This window comes from Excalfactoria chinensis, chromosome 8 (genome assembly GCF_039878825.1).
Source record: "Excalfactoria chinensis isolate bCotChi1 chromosome 8, bCotChi1.hap2, whole genome shotgun sequence".
NCBI lineage: Eukaryota > Metazoa > Chordata > Aves > Galliformes > Phasianidae > Excalfactoria > Excalfactoria chinensis.
The window spans coordinates 14,043,245-14,065,584 of NC_092832.1; the positions used below are offsets into that span (position 1 = coordinate 14,043,245).

At 47.3% G+C, this 22,340-nt stretch overlaps 1 protein-coding gene and 1 long non-coding RNA gene across 3 annotated transcripts in view; both read left to right on the top strand.

Moving 5' to 3' along the window:
- Positions 1-985: 985 nt before the first annotated feature.
- Positions 986-9,024, top strand: LOC140255340 (uncharacterized). 2 transcript variants are annotated; one of them, XR_011904454.1, is made up of 5 exons: positions 986-1,076; positions 2,925-3,076; positions 3,181-4,869; positions 5,484-6,965; positions 7,388-9,024. It is a non-coding gene; the product is annotated as an uncharacterized lncRNA (long non-coding RNA). The 2 variants fall into 2 exon arrangements; XR_011904453.1 differs by lacking the exon at positions 986-1,076 and having other exon boundaries at positions 2,326-3,076.
- Positions 9,025-13,423: 4,399 nt separating this feature from the next.
- The window catches only part of LAMC1 (laminin subunit gamma 1), a 46,695-nt gene continuing 37,778 nt past the window's right edge, over positions 13,424-22,340 (top strand). The window contains exon 1 of the mRNA XM_072342914.1: positions 13,424-13,900. Coding sequence (XP_072199015.1) covers positions 13,501-13,900 — 400 coding nt within the window. The 5' untranslated portion in view covers positions 13,424-13,500. The remainder of the gene's footprint in view (positions 13,901-22,340) is intronic.

Here is a 22,340-nt window from a genome sequence, read left to right on the forward strand (position 1 = left end):
TGAGGCTTTGACTCTGTTCCACCCAGCTTAGGCAGAACTTCAGTTTGCTTCTGTGTAAAGCGAGCCCCTCTAAGCAGGCTACAAGACTTTCAATACTATGCTTTGTTAAATCGAAGTACATGTGGAATCTAAAAGCAATTAAGATGTGGGCTTAAGAGTGACTAGATAAAACTGGGGTGAAGGAATTATTTATATGCATCTCTCTTACTACCCACTACATACTTCCCTTTGAGGTTTGATTGGCTTGTTTTCTACTATATTTGGCAGTCTCTGACCTGCAAGTTCATTGCTGTTTGTTATGGCTGTTCTACTGTGATTTCCATTCTGGAAGTTTCTCTCTTCTGGGCATGCAAAGCAGCTTCTAGCATAGGGTTGAATCTCCTTGAAGACAAAAAGAATAGATTGTGCCCATCATAATCCCCTGTGAAAGGAGAGGGAGGCTGCAAAGCTAAGTACTGTTCATGTCCTCTTTAAAACAAAAGGCAGCAGCCCACACAGCTGGTGCTGCTATCTCTGGCTCAAGTCCGATGGCTTGTTGTTGTCAGAGTGCTCATTTCAAGTCCAAACTAAAGGCTTTGTTTCTATAAAATGACAAACTGGGTCATGTTTGCATGGAAGTGTGGAGACATTCAAATGTGAGACCCTCTTTTCATCACTGCCCCAGCAAGGCCAAAGGCAGGAAGATAACTCAGCAATGCCTTGGTCCTTCTTAGATGGAGAAAAGGTAAGATGGCTCTTGCAAAATGCCAGCTGCTCTACTGCAGAAATGGGAAAATGTGTGCCTTTCAACCACAAGTAGCTCTGAGCAGCTCTTTTTGTTTACTGAATCTTCCTTAGCAGGTTATCTCCCAGAAGTTCTGATATATCCAACGTAACTCTGTCTGCTCTAGGATAAAGCTGAGAGCACCCTGCAGCACGGTTGCCTGTGGAAGGAGGTGTTCACTGTGGAAGTGACAAAAGGCCTAAGTGACTAAAAAGTGACTAAGGTCCCACCAGATGAGCAAATGCTGAATGTGATCCATCTGATCTCCAGGCCACCAGCAGCAGGCATCAACCTCATGGCTGCCAATTGGAAGGTGAGCTTCTTGATGCTCTGGGGTGGGGGACACTCGGCATCCCTGGGGGCAAAGGTGCAGAAGCCCAGAGCTAAAATCAGCAGGAGAGGGTTTTTCCAATGTGAAAAGGAGCTTCAGGCTTTTTGTCTGTGCATATGTGAAACTGTCGTATTCAGAGCCTGTTGTAGACAAATCACTGCCTGTTTCCACAGGAAGGACAAATGGCTCTCAGTAATAAAAGCTGTCATCGCTAGTTCCAAAACATGACTATAAAAGAAAAGATAATCTAAATTTATTTTGTGCAAACCTCTTCATTGCTGTCTCTGGAAATAAAACAAAACACTTGGCTGGGCTGGCAGCTCTGTATTGCTCCTTGTTTACACATCTTATGAGGCAAAGGAAAATGAACACACCTGAGTTGTTACTAGTTTAGGAGTGAAATGAAGGACAGCTTGCCTCTCCCTGGAAACACTCAAGGCCAGGCTGAATGGGGCTGTGAGCAACCTGGTCTGGTGGGAGGTATCCTTCCCTATGGCAGGGGATAGGAACCAGATGATCTGAAAGGTCCCCTTCAACCCAAATCATTCTCTGATTTTAGAATTCCAAGTCTTTCTGTTTCGATAAAAGAAGTTGTTTCTTTCCTAAATTCCTTTCTTGCTGTTACCAGTCTGTTTGCCATTTCAATTCTCTAGCACAAAGCACATTAAACCCCCTAAGACTACAATATTTTACTGAAAGTTGTGCGATTTCTTTATTTTTTTCTTTTCCCCAATAAAGAATTTGGTTTTCAAGTCTTATAGCCTGTATCCAATTTACGTTTTGATTTTGAAGCCATCTATTGTTAGTTTTGGTTGTAGGATGTATAAGACATTCTGAAGAAATCTCGTCACTCTCTCAAACCATTCTCTGCCGAACAAATTTTGAGTTACAGAGCTTGGACTCAGTGGGGATTTTTCTTTGTTGTTTAACAAGCTGTACAAATAGGCCCTGCTGCAGTGGTTTTCTGTCTATGCCAGGCAGCACTTCATTGCTTTGCAGCTACCCACTGTCCTAGTGCATGCTGCGTCACACTTCACAGCACAGCAGCTGGCAGCTCTTTTGCTGATTCAAATGATGTGGGAATGTGGGGTACCTTTTTCAAGGCTGATGAGTATACATGTTACATATAACATGTAACCTGGGCAAGGACGTGTACAAGTGAATGCATGCATTTAGATCATCCTTGCTCACAGGCTTTGGGTCAGCAAGGTGTGATTTACTGAAGCGTGATTGAAAGTTTGTTGTTGCTAATTTCTGATTCAACCTAGAGATGCCATTATTGACTGATTTTATGCTGAATTAATATATGTTTGGTTAAATTGATTTATCACTGAATTCCTCTTATCCTGCATTTCAGTTGCATGGCACTTTTCCCTTGGTAGTAACTAATGAACTGTACTCTGCTGCTTATTTTCACACTGAAAGCTCTTAAATCCAAGCTCTGGAAAACATTTCCTTTCCTAGCTCTGAGCAAGTATCACTGGTGGGGACTGTGTTAGAGCTGCAGTTCATAAAGATGGATGTAAATTGTAACAGACTGCAATGCTAAGATCTAATCATAAGGTCTTCATTAACCTGGCTGTAAGACCACAGCCACGTATTCTCCCAGGAAAATGACCTTGTGGCCTTGTAAGTACCAGCTTCTTCAAGCCACGCTCAAGTTCCCACGTTGCTGAGGTGGAGCACCCATAGGAAGATCTCATCTGTATGGAAAAGAATGGGCAAAAAAGCAAAAGTAAATGTTCAGTATTTCAGCACAATTTAAAAATCAGCTGCACCATTTTTTTTTCCTTGGCTCTTTGCAAAGGCAACTGACTCTTCATGTTCCAGAACTGCATTTTGGAAGTGGAATTCCAAGTTTTCCTCCCACTCTTCTATCTGAAAAGCAACAACGATGACAAAAAACATTCATAAAGGCTACGCTGGAAAATAGATGAAGATTTGCAGTTTTTTCCCTAGGACAACTGAGTTCCTGACCCATAGTAAGTGGCTGCTGTGCAATTACCCATCGTTCTTCTTCCCTTCTCCTAAGGGAATTGATTACTCAGTGTAGACAACTTTGTATTTTTGCTTTGTTTTTTTGCAGTGGGATAAGGAGAGAAAGAGTTGTCCCAACTGCGTCAGCGCTCTTTCCAATGAAAGACATTGGGGAAAAAAAAAAACCCACATTGCAAGTAAAAGGAAATTCTCATCCATCGTGAGCTTAAAGAATAACTGGCATGTTTGGTCGCATAGCTCCGTGCCAACCAATGCTGTGAGTGTAATCATTGCCCCCGAATTCCCAGCTAGGGATGGAGAGCAAAAAGCTGAAAGTCTAATATTGCCCATGTAAAAAGAATACGTAGTGGTACCTAGGAGTTTAAGGAGGCTTCCACTGAAGAGTGAAAGATAGCTGTAGTGGAAATGCTAAGTCATGGCATGAAGCAGTAGTTGAGCACCTGGTGGGAAGGCAGGGCCAGCCCAGGGGAGCTCAAGTATAAGCAGTGTACCTGAGCGACCGAAGGGATGGAGCCAGGATTCACCTCTTCCCAGACCTCATTGAAGGGCTGGCAGTGGAGTTGAGAGTATCTTGCTGGAGATCACAGCCTACCTGAGGCCTTCTGAAGGTAAGCAACTTCCTTCCTTTATTGCAAGTTGCATCTGAGCAAATCCTCGCTTACTGCAGCATAGGATCAAGCTGCTCTGCTATCATTGGTGACAAGAAGTAAGTTGATGATTTAAGACCCTCCAAAGCCCACAGTGTGGGAAGTGTATGAACACAACCTACAGAGCAGAAAACTTCCACAAGAAACTCCCGATGCTGTCATACTTTCCACCACAAAATTATCAGCTTTAATTTTTTTATAGCCTTTGAGTGACTCAGAAATCTGGCAGTGTCTGAAGTGCGAGCTTTGCTCATGCATCTGTACTGGGTGGAAGGGCAGAGTTTAACGTTAAGTGACTTCTAGTCCAGTAGGAAAATCCTCTGGAAACAAAATTAAGGAACTGAGATGGAAGAAAGAGTCCATCATTACCAAGGTCTGATCAGAGCTAGAACAACCCCAAGTAAATCATCTGCACCTTCCTATGTCTCCAGTTAGTAACCTGAATCCCAAGGAGCCAGGAGAGAACATCAGACAGCTTGCTGACATGCATACCCTTCCCCCAAAACCATTTGGGTCACTTGGGACAACAGATGAGCAGTAGCACCGGTGTTTATTTTATGACTTTTTACAGCTGCCATAAAATGGCTCCTCCTTCTCCCCCAGGGCTGATGCAGACATTTAGTTTGGCTGGTGGTGCTGGCAGGCTGCTTGCATGAGTAGCCAGAAACGCTGCAATAGTTTTGGACCAGAGCATGGCTTAGCTCATAACTGGGCAAAGCAACATGGAGGAACCTAAAGAGAAGAAGGGAAAAATTATCCTGCACATCCTCCATAGCAGCCAGTGTTCTTGCACGAGTGGCATACTTGGGCACCAGCCTATGCTAGCAGAAGCTGCATGTCTCTACCATGCTAACAGAAAAAGGGCAAGTGCAGTGGAACAGCTGGTGGGGTAAGATACGTGGCCAAAAAAGCACAGACCAAAACCAGACAGCAGTGCAGTGTCAGCGTCATTATCTGCGTCCTGCCCAGATCCTTCCCGTGACTGAGAGAACAGTCCTGTCAAAGAACTACTACAGGGCTTCCAACTTTGTTATGCAGCACCACTGGGAGGCAGCCAGTCCTGTGAGCACCTTGATGTGACACCCCTGTGCTGGGAAGCAGAGCAGCGCTGTGAATCAGTTGTCACAGAGGTTTGTCTTTGAAGGGCTTTCTATGTTTTCTATAGGAGCTTCTATGTTCATGTGTTTACAGCCCAGTAGATCATAAAGCAGCTGGCACCTGCAGGAGGACATGGAAGGAGCAACATACTTTGTTCTTGTTTTAATGTGAATTAGCACAAATCTTGCAGAGAGATATCCCTTTGCAAATAAGTGCTAAAAGTCCACATCAGTCAGTGGGAAGTGAGAGCAGAACAGAAGCTTTCATAGCACTTTGTTCTCAGTTCTTGGGATGAAGAGTGCTTTAACCAGCAAGTAGTCACACCAGTAGAGTTGGAAGAGGCAATCTTGTGTTGGGCGTTATTGTGTTTGTGTTTGCTTGGAAGCAGATCCTGCATGCTCATTCTTGGCAGTAACACAATAATATTTCAGTGTTCTGAAAGCTGTTTACACACATGATACTTTAATGCTATTAACAAGAAAGATGATGATCTTGAAGGTCCTTTCCATCCTTGTGATTCTATGATTCTATGAAGCTTCCTAGATGTAAATTTGCTCAAAATACATTTTCAGTTTCATTGCACTTTAGATTGAAGTTGTTTTTTTTTGTGTGTATGATTACTAAAACAAAGTGTGCTTCTCAATAGCTCTGCCATGGGTACAGCTCCTCCTCAGCTCCATCTGTGAATGATAAAACGGTGCAAAAAATGTTGCATACTTCACAGCTTCCAAAGCTTTGGCAATTCAACCCAGCATCATTCAGTCCTTCACCAGGGTGTTCTTCCAGCAAAGCTATGCAATGGCCCCATTCTGTCAAGGTGTTACCAAGCAATTCTCTAGGAATATTTGCAAAGTGAGAAGAAGATGGTTCAGCAAAGATGTGGAAGCTCTGAGCTGAGGTGAACTCTGAAGTTGTTTGCAAGGAGCCCATTTCAGACAAAGGTCATGTGTCAAAATGCCTCTTTACGTTACTGTTGTCATACACACGAAGAACTACAGAGATAGACATTGTCATGTGATCTTGTGATTCACTTCACAAAGGTTTTTGCACCTCTAGAAAAGTCCGTATGATATCAAAGTAGAAAAATGGTACTTGTGAAAATAGCATCTTCCTATCCTGCAATTCTTTTCAGAGTATTTTTGAGTCTATGAGCAATATATGTTAAAAACAGTGGCTGCATCAGGTAGATATAGTAACCATTATCTACAAATAAGAGACAGAAGTGCATGTAAACTGTCCAAAGTGCCTGAGTTTATGTTTTACAAGATGATGACTTCACTCCTTGCACGTAACTCATCAAAGCTGTCTAAACAATGCAAGTAGCTTGTCTAGCTTTCCCACACTATATACCTTACTCTGAGTTGCATCCAGCTTCTGCGAGCCTCCAGTTTTCAGATCAAAGCTTGCTGGGTTCTTTCTCTATAACATTGACCTTAAATTCTGAACAGGGAGTGGTCACAAAATATCTGCAGCCAAAAGTAGGGCTAATGAGAACCCTTCAGCCTAGTTAACTGATCCAAGAGAAGGCCTGGAACTTAAACTTCAGCTGGAAGTGTTTACAGAAATCTTAAAAGAGGACATCCGTTATCATTCTAAGCAAAAAAAAAAATGATCTCTAATCACAACATACTTCACTTAGTAACACTCATTCCTTGGAAGGATGGCTTCCTTCACAGAGAGAGGCCCTTGGTGAAGTTCTGCTATATTAAATATGTGAGCTAGGTAATTTACCTACATATTTTACCATGAGTTAATGTCGATCATCAAAGTAGACGTAATTGTGGATACCATCATGGACACAGCAAGCTGGCCAGAGAAGTCACTTCTAACTGAAGATGTAATTAAACCTTTGGAACTGAAGCCTGCCTGCTGGCTGCTCTGGGACTGCACATCCCTGACAAGGACACTCCTGGTAATCATTCTTCCAACCAGTCATTTGCTGCAGATTTTAAGGTATTTGAGCTGCAGAGAATGTGAAAAATTTGAGAAGTGATGTGCGGCTGCAGAAAGGATGACGTGCTTGAAAGAGTCATCATGACACTATAGACAGCAGACAGACTGACCACTGGCTCCTTGTCCTTGTGAGGACTGGGAACCTTACTGTGCAGTTCCAGACAGCACAGTGATGGTAAGTACTTTCTTTGAAATAGACCATCTGTCATCTCATCTCCTTTCCCAAAGTTACTGTATTCTACATCACATGCTGAGTTTCAATCACTCAAGATATTCAGCTGAGAGATAGCAGCATTTAGCAGTGCATTTCATTTTTCCTTTTTATTACAACCACAGCAAAATTGTTCCATGTGCCTCATAAGAAATCCTACCTAACAAAGAGCAGAATTTGTACGTTGCTGTCAATCATGCAAGTTAGCTTATCATAGGATCATAGAATGGCTTGGGTTGGAAGAGACCCCAAGAATCACCATGTTCCAACCCCCTTCCACAGGCAGGGCTCACAACCACTAGATCAAGTGCTAGACCAGGCTGCCCAGTGCTCCATCCAACCTGTTCCCTGGGGCCATCGGGTCTTCTTATCTGCTCACATTTTAGCTTCCCCGAAGCAGGAATTCAAGAGAAACTTGCAAAATTGCCATTTGTCATTTTGTTTTGGGACGAACAATTGCTTCATTAAGTTCTATTTGTACGCTGGAACCTGAATAAATTGGCAACCCTGACTGCACAGTGTGAGGAGAACAACACGCTGGGAGAACATCTGCTGTCCCAACAGCAACCTGGAAGGAAATTTGACAGTGAGTACTGGGGATCAGTATGAGAAAAATGCTGTGTTAGTGTCTGTTGTACACTTCAGGGGACTAACAAAGTTATCTGCCATCTCTCTCTCTGCACAGTGGTCCTCGCTCTTCTTCCTTTGTTTACAGATCCAGATGTTGTTAGGCTGAGACTTGGCCAGGCGGCTTCTAGTGACTAAATTGTTGTTATTGCCCCTTGCCCAAAACGATGGAATTTATTAAAATTAGGGGCTCCTACACTGGAGATGAATACTAGAAAAGCTTTCAAGCCTCTATAGTGGGAAGCTGGGATTTCTGCAGCTTGGTCCTTTGTGACTGACAGTCTGAGGTCCAGGCAGGGCAAGAAAAGTAAACCAAAGCAACTTTAATGATTCTCTCAGATTAGTGCAAGCTAAAAAGAACTCTCAGCCATTATCTGGAGGCTTAATGCTCTTTGGGATACTGCGTGCAGAATTAGATTTATATTTGCTTAAATGAACTGGGAGTCCCATGATTCCATGGTCATAGAATCATGGAATCACCAAGGTTGGAAAAGACCTTCAAAAGCACCTCGTCCAACCATCTGTCTACCTCCAGTATTTCCCACTAAATCATGTTTGTCAGTATAACGTCTAAACATTTCTTGAACATCTCCAGGGATGATGCCCACTTCCCTGGACAACCCATTCCAGCACTTGACCACTCTCCTGGAGAAGAATTCCAACCTGAATCTCCCCTGGCACAATTTGAGGCCATTAATGATTCCAACCTAGTAAAAATCAATCCATCCAATTCAACCGTTGTGCAACCAGTTTCATTATAAGAGGAAAGACAAACAAGCATATAGGGCTAATCAAAAAGTATGTAGAGTTGATCAAAATCTGGTGGCAACTGATAAATCAGCAGTTATCCACTAAGATACACCTCCCTAATAATATGCATATCCTGGGACACACTATGGTTTAAAATATGTGAAAATTCAGAAGTGAACAACCATGTATAAAACGTCAGGCACAACTTTTGAGCTTTGAGAGCTGCGCTGAAGCGTTGGTGAAAACGGTATGTTAGGTATGTGTCACGACATAAAGATGTTTATGTTCTAGAGTGTTTTGTTTTCTTAACCTTTGAAGTTCAGCAGTTCGGGTGGCAAAGCCTTGGTTGCCACAAGGCCGTGTTTGAAAGGGAGTGTGAAATGTATTTTGAGAACGACTCAAAGCCAAAAAGCAGACCAACAAAAAAGTACATTCCAAGTTAAAAAAAAAACACTGGAGAGTGACAATGAGGTGCTATTTTAAGGAGTATTCTGTGATATAAAACAATACAGAAAATACCTTTAAGAAGCTCACTCTGGTATCTCAATCTAAAATGGCTTTTCAAGGCTAATTGAAATTTAACAGACTTTAATCAACAGGAATCTGGGATGAAACTTTGCCAGAAGACAAGCGCAGGGAAGACTGACATTATCACCACATGAACTTGTAGCCTATATTCTGTGCTTTCTCCCCATCACAACCAACTATAATTAATCTTTAATATTTAAACATGATAAATATTGATTTTGACTTCTTGCAATGATTTTTAAATGACTTGCTAATAGCTGAGGGTAATTAATGCACCTGAAAGGAATTATTAGAAAACTACTGTAGTTGATCTACTTAAGTACTTTCAATTGCATTAAATGCTCTGATGTAATAATTTTATCAAGCTCCAAAATGAAAGACATGAACAACAGTTGAAGGAAGTACAAATTATCTGCTTAAAGACCTACCAAGAGGATACGGGGTACAGAACAAACTGTTTCTTTGCAGTCACTGTGTTTTTCTGTATAATTGGCAGTGTCTTCCTGATATTTCCTGTTGAAGTGAGCAGCAGAGATGGAAACATGGGCAGAATGTTGAGGTTCCCAGAAAGGAAAATGCATTTTACAACTTGTAATGTTCTCTCATGAGGTTCCAACACTCTGCTTTATGAATCAGAATTAATTCATTGTCAGCGTGACTTAGAATCATAGAATCACCAAGGTTGGAAGAGACCTACAAGGTCATCCAGTCCAAATTCCAGTCTTGTAAATAGCAGTGGATGACAACTACCAGAGAATGATCTTGCAGACCAGAGAATAATCATGCACATTTCCTCTAAGGATTGCAAGACTGTAGGACTTAGCACTCCCAACAAACATGGCTTGCCCTCTTTAGCTGAAGATTTGGGATAGTAAACACAGCCCTGTTACAGCCTCCACATGTGGTATCCTCTTTCCCTCCTGGGTCTTTGGGGGATCTTCTCTTGACTCAAAGACAAGGGAAGGAAGGGTGGGAAACCAGAGTGCTGGCTTTTCTCCCAGCTTTTTGCAGCAGGAGCTGTGGGTGCTCTTCAGAAGCTCTGCAGACTTATCTCTTCCTTCTCTTTGTTTATCTAGTAGCAAGAGAAGGCTTAGTCATTGTACAAGATACAGGAGAGTCGTAAATCCTGGTAGCCTAGAGTGAGAGAAAGGAAAAACAGGAAATGCAAAGTGATATTAACTCAGTAATGGTACTGTGTTATCCCACCGAGATTGCCCATGTTTGATAGAGGGATGATCTTGTCAAAAAAAAAAAAAGCTTCTGGTGTTCCTGCAAACATCTGCCTCAAGATGGCTGTGTGACAGACCTCTTGCATTTGTGGCTAATTTATGCTTTGTAGCTTTGCAGAGACCTTGTGGGGCTTGCTAGCTGTAAGTTTAGAAGATTGTGCTCATTCCAAGTATTTTTGCTTTGTTCCTTGGCTATGAGGACTGCATGGATTTTCCCTGAATTGCTCTGTTAAACTATTGAGTCTTTTATGGCAGCATTTTTTGAGTGCAGGGAATGTGTCTTCTGTTCTCTCAGCTGGTCCTTGTATGGCAGCACAGGGGAGAACACAGTGAGCTGGGGAGCACTGAGAGCAGAGATGGGGCATCCTGATAGACAGCAAGAACAGCAGTAGGTAAGAACACCAAGAGTGGCAGCTCCTCGCCACTCTCTTTGTGGTCCATGTCATGGGAAAGGGGAATCAGCTCTGCTTCAATTCATCGAGGAGCTTCAGAGGGAGAACAAGCAATTAAGATGATCTGTGACTCTCCAGGTCCCAAAATTACATGCTGTGGGGCACCCAGATTTAGCTCTTCTGGCATGACAACAAATCTAACTGCAGCTCACTAGTCATGACAAGCTATTTATTTAGCAGGAGAAACACGAGCTCTGCTCATCCAAAATCAGTCATCCAAAAGACCAGCCTCCCCAGTGGACCGTGCCCTCCATTGGATGGTTGCTCTGACCTTGGCTGTTTGGGAATCCTGGATCTCCAGCAATGGGGCCCCATAATGTTTGGTTTGGAAGAGCACTGGAACTGTGCGTAAAGAACATGAAACTTACAAAGGCAAGCTCTTAAAAGATGAGTTGTGTTAGGGTTGCTGTCGACATCCATCTTCTGTAACCAAAGGAAGGATTCTACAAATTACAAAGTAACAACGTTATACTATTAATGAAACAACGGTCATGAGGGGACCCACTGGCAGGCAGCGCTATGAAGAAAACAACCATCAGGTTGTGACTATAAACAACAGTTAAGATTCAACTGGGAAGAAAATGTCAGCCTAGAGCCACTGGCAAAAGTACTCATCCAGCTGTGTATTGCAAAAGATCTTGGGAATTTTGCTGGGAGCTCAGGAAGGATAGATATCTGTTGAACAACTTCTCTGCGGTTACACAGAACATCGTTGATGCTGAGATACTCAGGACCGACCCCCAAACTCAGGCTGCTTGCTGGGATAGCAGTTTATCAGGCTTGGAAGATAATTCTAGAGGGAATGTTTTATGGTCAGTGTAAACAGCTCCAGCTCATGCCTGTGAAGGATTTGCAAGTCTCTGCTCTTTACAGCACATGGTGCTGGAATTTCGTGGTGGCAGAGCAGACATCAGCAGACCCTGTAGTGCAAAGACACTGAACCTGAGCTTGCTCTTGGTGAATGTGCTGCTACATACTAGAGATGTAATACCGTACAGAGATATGTTTAACAGTGTCTCTGACGCCCTTCCATCCTTGCAGGGATTCAGACTGGGACTGCTACAAGGGAAGGAATGCTGAGGAACACCTCATCACCAAGAAGCTTTCTGGGTGTTTCATGGCTGAATTCACCCATCTATGCATGCTCCTATCCCAAGGCATCCTATCAGTGGGCTTTGCAGAGGCAGCAGCTCACTGTGGTGCCAGACAGGCAAGTGGAGGTCTCAGAGGAGAAAAAGGACCATATTAAGGGCTATCTTGGGTCCTTCTGGTGTCACTGCTGCTGTCTAATGCAGGCTGCAAGAGGTGGCTGCTTAACAGCACAGAAAGAGGGGATGAAAATAAAATATAAACATCCCATGTGCTGGGAAACAGAGATCAGTGCCTATATTCCACCAGACAGCCATTAAGCAAAAGGATGGGCTGTGTTTGAGGAAGAAAAGCTGGATAGTCCATTCATGTTTCCGCTTTCTTATGTTGGCACATTTCTTTGCCATGTTACTACCTTAAGAAGAGAGGATACATGCCAGGCCTGCTCCAGAAAAGAGATAACAAAATCGGCTCAGGTCTCTGCTTCCCCTGGGTTTGCAGGGACTTGTAAGAAGCAGATTACTTCCCATAAGCATGCACAGAGACGTATTTACTCGCCTTGCTGTAGCTGCTGCACAGGATTAATTGGGATGATCAGCAAAAGAGTGGCTGGAAAGTCAGACTTAAGGCACTTAAGGCACAGACTTTTTTGAAGCCCTTTCTGCTTTCACAGCTATTGGTTTTCTATTTGGTTTTATTCTCGTGATCGCTGTGACTCTGCTTCCCTGTGACAGGAACAAACCTTGCAGTTCTCTGATGTATTCTTGGCTTTTATGACTATTGCTTTTGGACAAAGGTTGGGCTGAAGGCTCAGCCATTTACCAAAACAATTCACAGGACTTCTCTATGCGGGATGGCTTTAAGCCATAACTGAGTACAGAATTGCGTTGCTTGTGCCCTTTTGGCAGTTCTAAGTTCCACTTGTTACATTATCAGTCTGTGGCGTCCCCATAGAAATAAAAGGTAAGGTGCTTTGGCTCTGCTGCCACTTTTCTCTCCAGTTTCAGCCATGCCCACCTGCAGAAACAAAGCGCTGCGGCGCTGGGCTGGTGGGAACGGGATGGGAATCCCTCCGCGTGTAGCGCATGGGCACCGCCAACTCCAGAAAGATGGGATGGCTGAGAGCTGGTAGCACTCAGTCCACGTGCTGCAGTGCAACGACACGGACGGCCGAACGAATGACCGCCGTTGTTCGGGTGGTGTCGGCGGAGGGCAGCGGTGGCACTGCTCCACCTCCGGCCGCCGCACGCACAGCGCTGCCCGCAACGCGGCCCCGCGGGGCAGAGCGGTTGCGTTAAAGCCAGGGGGATTCCTGCCCGAGCTGGGAAGCGAAGGGGATTGTGGGGTGGACGCTGAAGGTCTTTGATGGGCTCGGGAGTGCCGTTTCGGTCACGTAGGGTACTAAAAGCTAAGCACAGGCTGTGCATTTTAGACGGGTGCAAGCTTAATGAATGAAACGTGACTCGGGGCACCATCGAGGTGCGCAGCAAACTGCGGGCAGGAGTACGGCTTGGATGCGCGTAGCAAACACCAAAGACCGCAGAACCCAGCGCTCACTGCACGCTTCCACTCCGCCCCGCCGGCTTTCCACGACCCCTCTCCCACCCTCCCCCCCCCACATCTCACCGTCCAACCCCCAACCCGCGGTGGGCCCCACCGGCACGGCCGCTTTAAGGCCGCCCCGCGGCGCATTCCACCCGGCCGGGCGGGGGGTGCCGCTCCCGGCCTGCCCCGCGCTGTCAGCCCCGCCCGCCGCGGCGCGGCCCGGCCCAGCGGCACAGTAGCCCCGCACAGCCGCGCTCCGCAGCGGCCCCGGGCCGAGCCATGGGCGGCGTTGGCGGTCGGCGGGCGCTGCCGCGGGTGCTGGCGCTGCTGGCCGTGCTGGCGCTGCCCCGCGGTGGCGGCGCGGCGATGGACGAGTGCACGGAGGAGCGGACCGGGCGGCCGCAGCGCTGCATGCCCGAGTTCGTCAACGCCGCTTTCAACGCCACGGTGGTGGCCACCAACACGTGCGGCACGCCGGCCGAGGAGTACTGCGTGCAGACCGGCGTCACCGGCGTCACCCAGTCGTGCCACCTGTGCGACGCCTCCCAGCCCCACCTGCGGCACGGCGCCTCCTTCCTCACCGACTACAACAGCCAGGCCGACAGCACATGGTGGCAGAGCCAGAGCATGCTGGCCGGCGTGCAGCACCCCGCCGCCGTCAACCTCACCCTGCACCTCGGTACGGGCCTCGTGGGGGAGCGGGGCCGGGGAGGGAGCGGTGCCTCGCCGTGAGACGCCGTGCTCAGCCTTAGGGCTGGGGCTGTTGTGTGGGGGCGGGGCTCGGTGGTCGCTTTGGTCCCTTCCAGCTCGGGGTTCGGGGGTGCGTGCGGTGTCCAGGCCGTTAGTGGAAGCCGCGCTGCACGCGGTGTGCTGCCCGTCGTTGTGCGGGTCGGACTGGGAGCACATGGTCTGATAGGACCGTAGAATGGCCTGTGTTGAAAGGGACCGCAACGATCACGTAGTTTCAGCCCCCTGTTACATGGCAGGGTCGCCAGCCAGCAGACCAGGCTGCCCAGAGCTGCATCCAGCCTCGTCCTCGTCCTTTCCCTCTGCTCTTCTTGGAAGCAACCCATCTCTTCCCCGTTCCCAGCTCCTCAGCCTGAATTCCTTCTCACTGAGACTTCACCGCAGCAATCTTTCCTTTTCCTACTGCTACCCACCCCATATCCCCGTGTATCCCAGAACGAGGGGCTTTGGGGCAGTGCTGACAGCGTGGCCATGGGGATGCTGTGGACCCCTGGTGCAGCAAAACAGAGCCGTGTGGAAGGGACACGCCCTCAAACAGTGGCAGAAAAGGACACAAAAGCAGCACATTGTGTTTTTGGAGCACAGCGCTTCTGGGCAGGGGGCTGGATTTGCTCAGGCTGGTCATTTTCTTTCAGAGCAGTTCCTCACTTTGGACTCCCGCAGCTCTATTGCTTTTACCATCCCTGTGCTGTACCTATCCACCTCTCCTTGGGCTGTTACATGTATCTCTCCACCCCCTGCCCGGACCCGGCCTGGTGTTTGTGCATTGCAGTGTTTCCTGGGCAAGGAAACATCTGCTACCATCCCAAGGGAGGCATGGGGAGCCCTGCGGGCCTGTGGCCGTGAGGCCGAGCTCTGTTGCTCATGGTTCTTAGGGCATCCCTGCCTTGGAGCTGCCAGTTATTGCGAGAGATGGACTGCAGGGCTCCTCCACTCCCCCCCCCCCCCCCCCGTAGCACTTATCCCTTTATTTGGCTGCAGGGCGAGCAGCGGTGCTGGTTATATACGTGGTCTGCAGAGAGCAGCTTAGAGCTCGACTGCCATTTGAAGGCATTTACAAGGAAACTCAGGCAATGAGCCAGCTCTTGTGCTCAGCTCTGGTCTGATTTGCTGGTTGTTTGCAATAGAAGAGGGGTTTTTTTGTTGTTTTTTGTTTTAAAGAGCAGAAAGGCAGCTTTTTGTAAAGGGAGGGCTGCCCTAATGGAAGCATTCAGCGCATGCAACAGGATGCAGGGAGTTGCTGTGTGCCATGAGTGAGGCTGCTGCGTGTCCTGTTAGAGCTTGGCAGGGGGCTGCTCTGTGTCTTCGTGGGGGGGCTGTGTGAGCAGATAAAGCTTAGCAGCTCTACAAAATGGATCCGTGGGGAGAGTGCTTAAGTTGGCATTGTAGGGCTCTGTACACTGGTGGAAGTGCCCTGCAGGATCTGTGCTCTTCTCAAGCAGCCGTGCAGGGGTGGGCTAAGCCACTGTGCCACCTTCCTTTGGTAAAGGCTGCTTATCACCCAGCATCATTCACTTGGGAGAGCCCTCCTGTTGCTCCTGCACTTGGTTGGGAAATCCCTGGGAGCAGTGCTGGGGCCGGACTGGGGCTGGGATGGGAGCGGCTCGCCCAGTGCCTGTGCTGCTGTGCTGCGGTATTTGTGGAGCCCCGAGGGGACTCTATTTTAGTTGGTCTCACAAAGGCTTGATTTACATTTTGCAGGTTTCGACATGAGGAGTAAAGAGATCAGGCTTTGCATGGCCAGCAGTTGTTCGGTGCAGTTATATAAAGCAGCTTTAAAGCTCTTTATCGCTTCCCACATACCCTTTAAATCCTTAACTTTTCTCCCATTCCTCTGTCCTGTACCTTTTTGGGATGCTGATGCCACTGAGGCATTCAGGAACACTATCCGTGGTGGGGCACTTATTTTAGGGGATGGAGAGAGATGGGTTTGGGTGGTGGTTTAGTTGCAGAAATAGCTGCTGTTTGTGCTCGTCCTTTGTCACAGGAAGGGTTCATCACTGGCTTTGATATAGCCAAATGGCTGCTTTTGCAGTCCTCAATCTTGGAAACTTGGCAGCTCGGAACTCCTTGCTTACTGAACAACATCTAGTTTGCTCAGTAGCATTTCCCTTGCAAGTAGTAGCCTGGACTGCTGCCTCGTGGGGGGATGAATGTGGATCTGTAGGCAGCATGGGGACAAACACCTCCACTGTGGAGGGAACAGGCCTCTGGTTCCCAGGGTTTGTAAACTGTGGTGTAAAGAATGTAAATGCAAGCCTGGGAATGTTGTCTGACACCATACAGCTCTGTGGTGGGGCACGGCTCTGTCCGTGGGGAATGATGCATCCCTCACTGCTGCAGGACTGAGCATTGGCTGGGAAAGGTTGCTTCAGAAAATAACATGGGTTTCATAACATCATCGTAAACGGTGGAAATCTGTTTTCCCGCTGCGCAAACAGGAGCATGTTGGTTTTTCCCCCAAGTGCTTTACAAGCTTCAGGTGAGGGGTGAGTGGTGGTGCCTGTACCGAGGGCCGTGATGTTATCACCCATTCTGTGTGAGACCCTGTGAAGAGCATGTCCTGTTGACATCCATTTGCAAACAGTGTCCTTGAGATGACCCATAGCATCCCTCGGGTGACCTAGCTTTGAGAGGACTCTGTTCATCTTTGCTGTATGTTGGAGTAGCCTATGAAAACAGATGTGTTGTGAACTGTGTTTGCTGGATGCTTTCTGTGCTGTGGGGCTGGGATGTGGGCTGGAACTGCTGTTAGCCTTGTGGAGCAGGCTTTGGGGGGCAAGCATACTTTCCTCTCACTTTTTTCCCCTCTCTAGAAGCTTGGAAAATGATGAGAACTCATCAACTGTGAAAAGGAACAGAAACTGTATTTAAATTGAAGCACCCAACCTTGTTCTTTATAATCTCTTTTCCACTGGTCCAGGCCTGATTGAGAGATCACCTGGAAACAACAGAAGCCCCAACCTCCTGAAATGTGGTGATCTTCACCATTTTGTTTGGAAACTGGGTGGCAAAGCTTTCCTGGTTTCCATGCTTCTACTTGTTGTAGATATTCCGATGCGATAGTCATCAAAGAGATGCTTCCAGTGCTAATCACGCCTGCAGTCCTGACACAACACAGCTGTGTTTGCTGGTGGAGAGTTTCAGAATTTCCTCTTTCAGAAATAGTATCCAAAAAACTATTGTTGGATTTTGTGTGTGTGTTTGTGTAGGTGAGCCAGTATGGTCTTGTATATAGGAAGCAGAACTCCAGATAGCTGTAGGGTCTTCTGTAGTTTTGGTTTTGGGCACTTTTGTTTCTGTGGGGGGAAGGTGTTTGTAGAGATGGTACATCGAGATCTTGCAAAGATGCAGGATCTGTGGATTCCTGGAGCAGTTTTTGCTGCAGAAAGAAATGCTTGGAGAGTCACCTATTTGTGCTGGGTGCCATGTTCTATTGAACCAAACCACCAGGGCCTGCTCGGTAGGGATGGTTGTTCTCTGCACCCTGGTGGCTTGCGTGTGGCTGTCTGCAGGGCCTGCTCTCTCCCGCGCTGCAAGGCTGAGCGAGCTCTGCAGAGCCTCGAGCTGGCAGTGCTCCAGTTCTCAGCAAATTGCTTTCATCTTGTGATTTATTTTCTCAAGGTCTGCTTTCTGGCCGAACCTCCATTGGCCCTGAGGAGCTGTGGTTCCTGCCGTGCACCCAGCACCTGGCACACAGCTACGGAGTGCAGCTGGGGGGGGGGTAATGTGCCCGCATCCCAACATGTTCTCTTGTTAATACAGATTTTCTTTCCTCATGTGTTTCATTTCAGCAGTACAGTTTTGGAAAGAAAAAAATCTTGATAATCCTCTTTGAGTTAAGAGGTGATGTCGCTTGTCAGGGGCTTTAAGCTAATGGTTGCACTCGGCCTCTTCAAGAGGGAATAAATGGGCCCTTTTCTTCATACTTGTTTGTGCTGAGCTTGTGTGGGGTAGGAGAGCTTAGCTTGATGGTGGTGACCTCATGGAGACTGATGGAATGGAGAATCGTTCCCTTCTGGAAAAGCTTATCTTGATCTCTCAGTGTTAGGTAGGCTCGCTTGACATCAGTGATGTTCTCTTTTTCCTGAGGACTTCTGGGGTCCCTTTCTGGTTCTTCTGGTTATTTATAGCCCTTCCATCTGCAGCCCTTGACGTGTCCATCCTGTGGGATTTGGCTATGGGACATTTTTCCCGGCAGCTCCTGGGCTGGGTGAGGGGCAGCCCTTGGTGGGGATGCACCGCCTCCATCTTTGGACATGGCCTATGTGTGGGTGTGCACCCTGCGTTGCTTGCCTCCCCTTTCTCAGCTCCCTGCATCCTTCCTAGCCCCTCTTGCCCCCATGTCCCCACTCTTGATGTGTGCATTTAGGGGTCCCTCCCTGAGCTCCCGCTTGGTGAATGGCAGCCTTCTCTCTGTTTCCCTCCCAAGATTTTGGTAAGGGATGCTGGGATGGAGATCCACAGGCACTCTGCAGGCATGAGTTAACTGATTAAATTACGAGCATTACACGAGTCACTGCTCTTCTGCTTTCTAAGCAGAGTGACTCTGCGTACATCTGTACGTACACGCTGCTTCTTTCTCATCCTGAATGGCTGTTGGCTGCTGGTAGTTTGTTGGTCCAAACACATGGAGCCGCTTGTTGCGGTGCCAGAGCTCTTGACTTCTGGTTGGGATGGAGGCCTGTGGTCTGGGGAAGGGCTGCTGTTTCAAATACTTTAAGGAAACAATGGCACGGTTTGCAGAACAACACGTCTGGTACTGCAGTGCTCTTAATTGTGTCAGTTACTATCCTAAAAAGGCAGTGATAAGCAATGCATTTATCCATTCCTGTGTGTGTTTCTTTTACGCTGGGAAGCTGGGGCTGCTGGAAGCTGCCTCAGTAGATGATGTGTTTAAAGAAACACTTACTGACCCTGTGTTCCCTGGCATCTCATGTGAAGGCCTTGCTGTGTCACTGTGAGTCACCACAGACGTCTCCACTCCCCTGGGAGCTGCCAGCATCTGGCCCAGAGTCTCCAGGGTGGGACTTGCATTGCTCATAGAGCTGCAGCAGCTTCACCTGTGTTCTCTGTGTCCATCCCCAGCAGGACCCCCAGTCATCCAGTCCAGCTATCTGCCTATAGCCAATAGTTCCCACTAAACCATGTCCCTCATTACAGCATCTAAATATATGTCCATGTCAGCATGGAAGATGCTGGAAATCCTGAATTTTGGAGGGCTTTGGGGTCACTCTGAACCTAAGCCATTCTGTGACTCTGAAAGTTGAGAAGAAACATCAGAAGATATCTTCGGATCAGGTTGGTTGAGTTTCTATGCTGTGTGCAAACCAAAGCATGACAACAATGATGCTGCTTTTTGCTAACAAATGATATTTTGCTCCTGATTCATTGCATCTTACAGTGCTGTCTGAGAACTGGAGCAGCTGTGATGCAGCCACAGTTCTTGCTGTTTGTGAGTACCCAGTTACAGCCCTCATTAAGTGCTAAAAGGAGATGGGGGAGGGAAGGTTTAGGTTTTGGGTGCACTTGAAGCACTTGGCTCTGGTCTTTCCCCACTTACTAACCAAATGGATGTTTATTACTGCCAAGGATTTGGATGTGCTGTTGCAGCAGTGATGTGGCTTGTGCTGCTGACACTGCTCCCTGCACACAGTGTCACTAGCACATGGAAGGGGCCAGAAATCTTTATGGGAAGCTTGGTTCTTCCTATTGCAAAACCACATACAAATATGTCTCCTCGTTAATTTGTTCGTGAATTGATTGCCTGTTTCATGTCATCCAGATGGTCTGTTTTGCAACTTCAGGGGCTGTGGCATGTTCTTTTGTTAAATGCTTGGTGGAAAATTAACATGCTGCTCTGGCAGATGGGAGGGACCCTGTCCTCTGGCCTTTCTGTCACGCAAATCCAGCTTTTCTCTTTCTCCCCTACCCCTAAAAAGTCTACATTAACTTGAAAACAGTGGGAGGGAATTAAATGTGTTTTGAAAGAGTGATCCCATGGGTAGGAGTGGTATTGAGTGCTTACACAGGGTATAGAAAGGGCTTGTGGGAAGAGAGGTTGTTCAGCAAAATGAATGGAGTTTGGAGTTGTTAATCTGTGTCATTAGCACTGTGTACCAGAAAGTTTAAACTGTGCCTGACTAAATAGCACGAGTCTTTGAAATTCGCAGCCCTGCTGGCTTTTGTCCTCTCTTGCTGCACCCTGCCTGCTCCAGCTGTTGTGCCAGGCATCCTGTGTGCTCCACATCCCTCCTGCTCCCTTATTTCTATCGCCAAAAGCCCCCTGAAAGCCATCTGTGGGAAACCCACAAGAGGTTGGCTTGAAGAGTCCTCAAGAAAGCAAATTGGATTGCCATTGGACCCATGGAGTGGAAGTAAGCATGGGAGGGTGCGGAGGGCACACCTCACATCTCTATTCCATGTGCAAGGTTAATGTAACACAGGCAAACTTTATCACCCCCTTCTGAGGAGTGATGTGTGTCCAGACTTGCTCAAGAGATCTGTTGGTCTCAGTCCAGCAGTTTGTACTTCTGTAGCGGTTCGTACCCTTGGAAGCCCTCACCTTGCTCAGGTGACTGTGCTGGCTGCCTGCAGTGCTTTGAGTCAAGCCTCTCTTGAAACAGGTGGCTGCCATCTGTCAGCTGTTGCTTTTCTCTTGGCTTCTGGAAGGCAGATTTTGTCACAGGTAACTCAGCAGAAAAGGCAATCGATTGCTAAAAGGATTCTCTAGTGGTTGCTCACCAAGTGGTTGCTCAGTTACCTCTTGGGTCAGAAGCGGTAGTCGCTGAGTTGTGCTTTAAGGCATTTTGCCACCTCCAAAATAATGGTTGCCCCTCTGTGCAGTTGTTCGTTTAAAGAAGGAAACACAAGAATATGGACTTGATGGCTTTTGGAAGTGTCCTGCCCCCTGACCAAAGCTATTGGACTACTTCTGCTTTCTGAGGTGTCAGACAAGGTGATGATGATGATTCTCCAGGACAAGTGGTGGTGCTGTAGAGTGAAGCATCAAGTTCTGTCATAGCGCTTCGTTAGCTTCCCATTCACCATCCCTGGAAGTGTGCAAGAAACATTTAGATGTACTGAGGGGTGTGGTTTAGTGGAGAAATACTGATGGTAGGTGGGCAGTGGGACTGGATGATCTTGGAGGTCTTTTCTGACCTTGGTGATTCTCTGAATAACTCTAGCAGCAGAGGTCATTGCTTTGGTATATAAACAGCCATTTGAGTTGAAAGAGGCTTAAATCTGAGCTCAGCATGCTTTTACATCCCCGGGAGGAAGATATGTTTAAAGGCTTGAAGTGGAGGATTCTTAAGCCATTGGAAGAGATTACTTGTCATTCTGAATCCAAGGAATTAATACCGGAAAACCAAGGAATTAATAAACAGGTGGTGCATCATTCCAGGAACTTCTTCCATCTCCCACGCCTAAGGGCCACATGCTGCTTTTCTCTGAAGGATATGAACAAAATAAAGTAAGCGTTAAACTTCTCTGAAACTAAACATGGGCAATAGGGATGTGCTGGGACTCCAGTTCTGGGCTCAGCTTAATGCCAGTTCAGGTCCCTGCCCAGTCCGTACCATTCATGTACCTGCTTCTTCCCTCTTCTTTTCCACTGGTCCCACAGCTCTTATGCTGTAGCTTTGTGCCTGGTTACTGTGACAACAGAGCATAGGGCAGAAGTGTGCTGTGTGCGAGTGGTGCAGCGTTTTTGGGCCACATCCTTCATTTTGGAGGGAGGCAGTGAAGATGTGGCTTCCCACGCCTCCACACCACCCCAAGCCTTGCTATTCTACTGCAGCCCTGATGCTGTTGGCTCACTCTTTTAAGCTCAGAGATAACTGCAGCTGGGTTTGGTGATAGTGGGGCTGCAGGCGGATGCTGGGGGAGAAGTGCTGTGAATGTGCAGCCCGAGGCTCTGATTTCAGTTTGGTAAACACTCTAAAAGCAGGGGAGCCTCACGTTAAGGCTCATCAGAAGGGAATGCTTTGGTTGGAAGGGATCTGCCCTGAGCTCCTGGTGCTCAGGCTTCGGTCAAAGGAAGGAAATAAGCTCGCTGAGACTTCCTGTGTGCTATGCATGGGGGTGCTTCATCCAACAACCTGGGAAAGAGATGGAGAGATTAGGGAGCCTGCTGGGGAGGCTCGGTGAATAAGGCATTTATGTGCATGCTTTTGCTCAAACACAGAATTATTGCAGCGTTTGACTTTATGCAAAACGTCCCGATTGTATGTTGGGATTCAGCTGCCCGAGCTTGTTCTTGCTGACTTTGCATAAGCAGATCTCTTGAATTAATGGCCCATTAAAATAAGTGGGCAAACTGATATTTCTGCAGCTGTCTGACTGCTGGGAAGCAGATTCAAGGATGGCGG